At 37.7% G+C, this 6,000-nt stretch overlaps 1 protein-coding gene across 1 annotated transcript in view; it reads right to left on the bottom strand.

Annotated features, from left to right (window-relative positions):
- Positions 1 to 1,870, bottom strand: part of LOC127840670 (contactin-3-like) — a 29,795-nt gene extending 27,925 nt beyond the window's left edge. The window contains exon 1 of the mRNA XM_052369082.1: positions 1,822 to 1,870. Within this exon, the coding sequence (XP_052225042.1) occupies positions 1,822 to 1,870 (49 nt within the window). The remainder of the gene's footprint in view (positions 1 to 1,821) is intronic.
- Positions 1,871 to 6,000: the final 4,130 nt, after the last annotated feature.

Here is a 6,000-nt window from a genome sequence, read left to right on the forward strand (position 1 = left end):
ATAGACATCCCTAATTTTGGAAATAAATTGATCCAATTTAGAAGGATGGGAGAGTCCACTAGGCATAAATGGGTTAAACATGTAGATAATCACCACGTCGCTCGCGTTCACGCCGACGTTAGCGCTACGGGACCCGTAGCAATGCTATGTGGTCGTGTAGAGCGCGTTGAGTGCGGACTGCCGCTCCATGAGGATGCTTTGAACCCTGTTTATATGTAGGCGCCGTTTGCGCTGCCACTATACAGCGAATAGATCAAGTGAGCGCGCCATGAAGGAACATTGTTATTAGTATAATGTAATTATGTGCGAACATATATTTTATATCATTTAAAGGGGCCTTTTCACAGATTTTGGCATTTTTTAAACTTATTCATTAAATGCTTTATATTGATAAATGTAAACATTGGATCATAAAAGCTCCAGTAAAAAATCAAGAAAAAAAATAAAAAAAGGAAAAGAACATTGCCCGGGGCAGGTTTCGAACCAGTGACCCCTGGAGTCCTGCTAGAGTCCTGAAGTAAAAACGCTTTAGCCTACTGAGCTATTCCGCCGAGTACACATTCTTGACGTATTTTATACCTTATATAAGCAACCATCGTAGTTTCACAAAATTTAACGACAAAAACAGAACTCTCCAAATTATTCGATCGTTTCGCGTTGCAACGCTTTATAATTTTTAGGTTTTAAAATCGTCAAAAGATGCATATAATGGCTATATTAGAGCATGGTTAATGTTCAGTATTACTGTTTCCTCACAAATATCATAACTAAAACGAAAACTTACGAATCTGAAACAACTTTTTTCAATTTTGTCAATTTACCAAAGCGTGAAAAGATCCCTTTAATGATTTCTGCTCCCATTTGTTTAAAAACAGAATCTGCTGTCGAGAAATCGTCTTATGTTGTTGTATATTCAAATAGAATCATTTTTAAATATTGAGTTTTTCATTAGCAAGCATTCCAGCACAAATATTTTGCACTTATTTAGATGTAACATCTCGCAAAATTCGAAGACCAGCACGCGGTCAATCTGTCTGCCTATCTTTGTTGAAGCTAGAAAAGGCTATGGAAATAATCCCGTTTGCAATTAATAACACAGTCCAACGTCAATTTCATATCGGACCTTATTGAAACTAATTAGGCGATGATATATAAAAGTGAAATTAGAATGCGTTTGAATGAAATACAAATATGCCATATAGTTTTATTGTTTGTGAATAACAAACTAATGTTAAATACATAGAAGGCGATGTAGGGACTCATAATATGGTATTCATATCTACCTACATAAGTATGCAGGCTGAATATTCATGTACTTATTGTTCTAATAAGCGGACATAATGACTGAACTGTCCGCTGCAAAGTCAGACAAGACTTATTGGTCTAATTAGCGGACATAATGACTGACCTGCCCGCTGCAAAGTCAGACAAGACTTAGTGTTCTCATTAGCGGACATAATGACTGACCTGTCCGCTGCAAAGTCAGACAAGACTTATTGTTCTCATTAGCGGACATAATGACTGACCTGCCCGCTGCAAAATCAGACAAGACTTAGTTTTCTCATTAAATGACCTAATGACTGACCTGACCGCTGCAAAATCAGACAAGACTTAGTGTTCTCATTAGCGGACATAATGACTGACCTGTCCGCTGCAAAGTCAGACAAGACTTATTGTTCTCATTAGCGGACGTAATAACTGACCTATCCGCTGCAAAGTCAGACAAGACTAAGTGTTCTCATTAGCGGAAATAATGGCTGACCTGTCCGCTGAAAAGTCAGACAAGACTTATTGGTCTCATTAGCGGACGTAATGACTGACCTGTCCGCTGCAAAGTCAGGCAAGACTTGTTGTTCTCATAAGCGGACATTATGGGTCCTTATTAGAACATACGTATTCAGAGGGCTTTAAAGAGTTTCACTAATCGGATATGTCCTCAGGCGAATTTTTGCACTATGTGTGTCATATATACGTGAATAAAAGTACATCGGCAGTTTGATATGGATTTATTTATCAAATGTATAAGCGTGCATTAAAAATGAATACATAATGTACATGTGTAGTGTGAGATGGGTGCATCTCGTTTAATAACGTATTGATCATTGTGAATTATGGAATTCGGGGTCGATAAAGTTTGCATTTTGGTGACATTAAAGTGTGCATGACAGCGGACTGTGCAACTCTTAAATAGAGGCTTATCATTTATTAATTGAACCACCCTTTACATGCAACCAAGCAACCGTGAGCACATCCTTGATACTGGCAATATCGGCATTGCATCACTATAAGAGATAGTAAAGACAAACTGTATGTCTTGTTACACGAAAACGATGTACTTTAAACGTAACTTTGACATTATTACTGCATCAGCATCGAGAAGCCTGAATTAGTATTTGGGCCTCGCTCTTTGAAAAGGGGGTTTAATACATGTGCGTAAAGTGTCGTCCCTGATTAGCCTGTGCGGACTGCACTTTCCGCCTTTGCGCACTGCACAGGATAATGTGGAACGACACTTTACGCACATGCATTAAACCCCCTTTTCACAGGGCACGGCTCAAAATATTTTTGCTAGTGACGGTTAGATCACAGTATCATACGATGATCTATTGTTGGTGGAGACCTATTTCCGGTGATTTTGTTTACGTGTAGAACTAGACTCTCGTTATGACGTCAGACGCATGCACTCCAAATAGTTTGTTTACCAATACTACTAGTACAAATGAAAATAAAAACCAATACATCAGAGAGAGGAAAACGCAGGTATAATTGCATTTAAAAACCTTACTTCAACTAAATAATCAAATAATTTATATATATATATATATATATAAATATATATATATATATATATATATATATATATATATATATATATATATATATATATATATTGATTTTCATTCATTTTAACTTTAATGTTTATATTGGTCATCTGCTTTTATTTTCCACATAAACTGCTAAGTAAAGCAGACGACTGCACTAGTGTAAACACAAAACGTTTATTGCTTGTTGCATATTAGAAGAACTCTATCTTTGGTGTGACGTCACCGGAAATAGGTCAACAAGGCAAGTAGTGAATGCTATTGCAGTGTGTATGGAACGATCTTCTTTCTTGGTTATACCCCCGTCACACCGGACTGGCGTCCTTTCTGCGCCTTTACGGCGACCCAGGTCGCAGTTAGGGCGCCATAGGCGCCGGAGGAACGCAGTAAAAACGCAAGAGAACGCAGTGAAGACGCCGAAAATTGCTCAGGACGCGAGTCCACGGCGACCACTTTGAACATGTTCAAAGTGGTCGCCGAAGTCCGGCGTTTTAACGGCGTTCTGTTAAGGACGCAATAGTCGTAGTAGGGACATGGAAGGGTCGCTGTAAGATCGCCATGGACGTCGTGTGGTCGCTCAAACCCACAGAAAATGATAATTGACTGCAAGGCGACAGTACGGCGACCTTATTGCGACTTTAGTACGTCCTTTGTACGTCTATTGCGTCCTCGGAACGACTATGGCGTCCTTTCTGCGACTTCATTGTGTCCTTACGGCGTCTATTGCGACCCTACTAGGACTATGACGTTCCTACTGCGACCCCAGTGCGTCTTTAATAGGGACGTATTAAGGACGCCGTGAGGACGCGCAGAACGCCATATACCAGGACGCTGGTGTGACGGGAAAGCGAACAACAGCATTTTTACCGAAAAAGTCATTGGCGTCCTTACTACGACAATTAGAAATTTCCAGAAACGCAGTCTTAGGTCGCCGTAAGGACGCCAGTCCGGTGTGACGGGGCTTTATAAACATGCTGTTAATAAACAAATAAGACGTCGACCTCACGATATTTGGTCACTGGATGATAATACACCAGTATAGTTACATAATTTCACGAACTGTGTTGCTGTAATATCTTTTACCGCTCTGTGAAAAGGGGGTTTAATGCATGTGCGTAAAGTGTCGTCCCAGATTAGCCTGTGCTGTCCGCACAGGCTACTCAGGGACAACACTTTCCGTCAAATGTAGATTTTTGCTAAGAAGAGACTTTCTTTAAACAAAAACATTCATAAAAGCGGAAAAAGTCGTCCCTGATTAGCCTGTGCGCACTGAACAGACTAATCTGGGACGACACTTTACGCACATAGCATTAAACCCCCTTTTCACAGAGCCTGGCTCATATATAATAAATGTAATGCTGTTATACCCAATATGTATGATGAGATTATATACATGAACAAAAGGTCAAAGGATATTCTTACTCGCAGAAATGCTGAGGTCAGGCATAAGCTTCTTCTGTAAAAGAATTGTATGTTATCCTATCATAATAAGAGCTATTTGGGTATCCGGACATTGGTTCCAACGGACGATTGTTCCTACGCTAATTTTTACACGTGTTTTTTGATAACCGATTAATGGTTCCCACGTTATTATGACGGCCCAGACACTCGTTTCTACTTTATATTGAAAGCCCGGACATTGGCTCCTACATTGTATTGACGCCCTGGACATTGGTTCCGATAATTGAATGCCAAACTGAACAACATAGTACACGCCGATCAAAGGTTATCCCCGCATAATACGCCGACAATTTAAAATATTATAAAGACCTTTTTCGGCTTCATACTTAAGTTATTAATAAAGGGCACAGAGGGGATGGGGGGAAGGGCATTGTTAAATTCTGTAGTGGTACAGCTCAAATAAATGTTGAAATGTGCCATAGGAGAATTGACAGTCATGAATACTTAATAGTTATCGTAATGTATGTTATTGAAGATGAAAAATATGTACATTCTAAATGTCCACTGTATAATGATGTACTTATGTGAAGACTTCCATACCTTGAATTATGATCATCTATTTAATTCTCTTGATATATCTTAGAGCCAACCGTGTTATCTTGTTTTAGAAAAAAGAAGAATGTTACATGTGCTAACGTGTATATAATCTAATGTTGAAGCTCATTAGACTTTTATTGTGGTCCAACTGTAATCCTTTTAAACGTATATGGTTGGCTCTCCGTTATGTGTATGTTATAATGTTGTATTAGTAAATAGCTACTATTGGTTGTGTATGATGCGGTTAGTTCTCGTATGTTTCATGACATGGAACCAGGATTGGATATTACACAAAACGTATCTTGTAACTCTCTTTTACATAAAAAATGTTTGTGTGTTAATCTCAGGTAAATATGTGTATATATTATACAGTATTTATTATGTTATAATTAATAAATGAAAATAAAGAAAAAATAAATTAATTAATTAATTAATCAATAATAATTAAATAAATAATCGCACATAGAGTTATTTGCTTTATTCGCCATGTGTAATACAACACGAACAATTTACTTTCCTCAATAAGAAAACGAGTAATAAATGTGTATAGTTTAATTATTTTTGTTTGCTTTGTCTTATTCTTAGATTCTACTAGCATGTTGAATATGAAAAATACTTGCTTACCATTCAATCCAATTTTTGCGTCAATAAAGGCAAATAATCCAGACACAACAACGCACGTTAATACACAAACGCTCCGTCTGTTTACCATAATGCACGTGAACGTCAAGTATGACGTAACAGTGGGTATCGGTTTGATGCAGCACGTGCTATGGATATGCAGTATTGGTCCCGATAAACTTTCATTTATATAGAGCACGGCTTAATTGTAAACGCGTTCTCCCCAATAGAATACATAAAGTACATTAAAGGCACGTCTACGCGGTCGCTTTTATGGTATGTTTCAGTTAATGGTGTTGTCTACGGTTAATTCAAACCAACGACTTGAATGCGGGACTTTAAAACCACAAATCTTTGGAAGGGATTGTAAGTGAATATTTCTTTTGTATTAATGACTTATTCTTGCGTATAGATAACATTTGTATTCCAAATTAAATTTCCATTTCACGGATTTGATCTTTGACATATTTTTCATATATTTCGTTACTTCAACTTTATACATTTCTGAACAGCAATCACCATAATATAATGTTTTAATGAATTCTAAAGAATATAACGT

Source organism: Dreissena polymorpha, chromosome 8, assembly GCF_020536995.1.
Source record: "Dreissena polymorpha isolate Duluth1 chromosome 8, UMN_Dpol_1.0, whole genome shotgun sequence".
NCBI lineage: Eukaryota > Metazoa > Mollusca > Bivalvia > Myida > Dreissenidae > Dreissena > Dreissena polymorpha.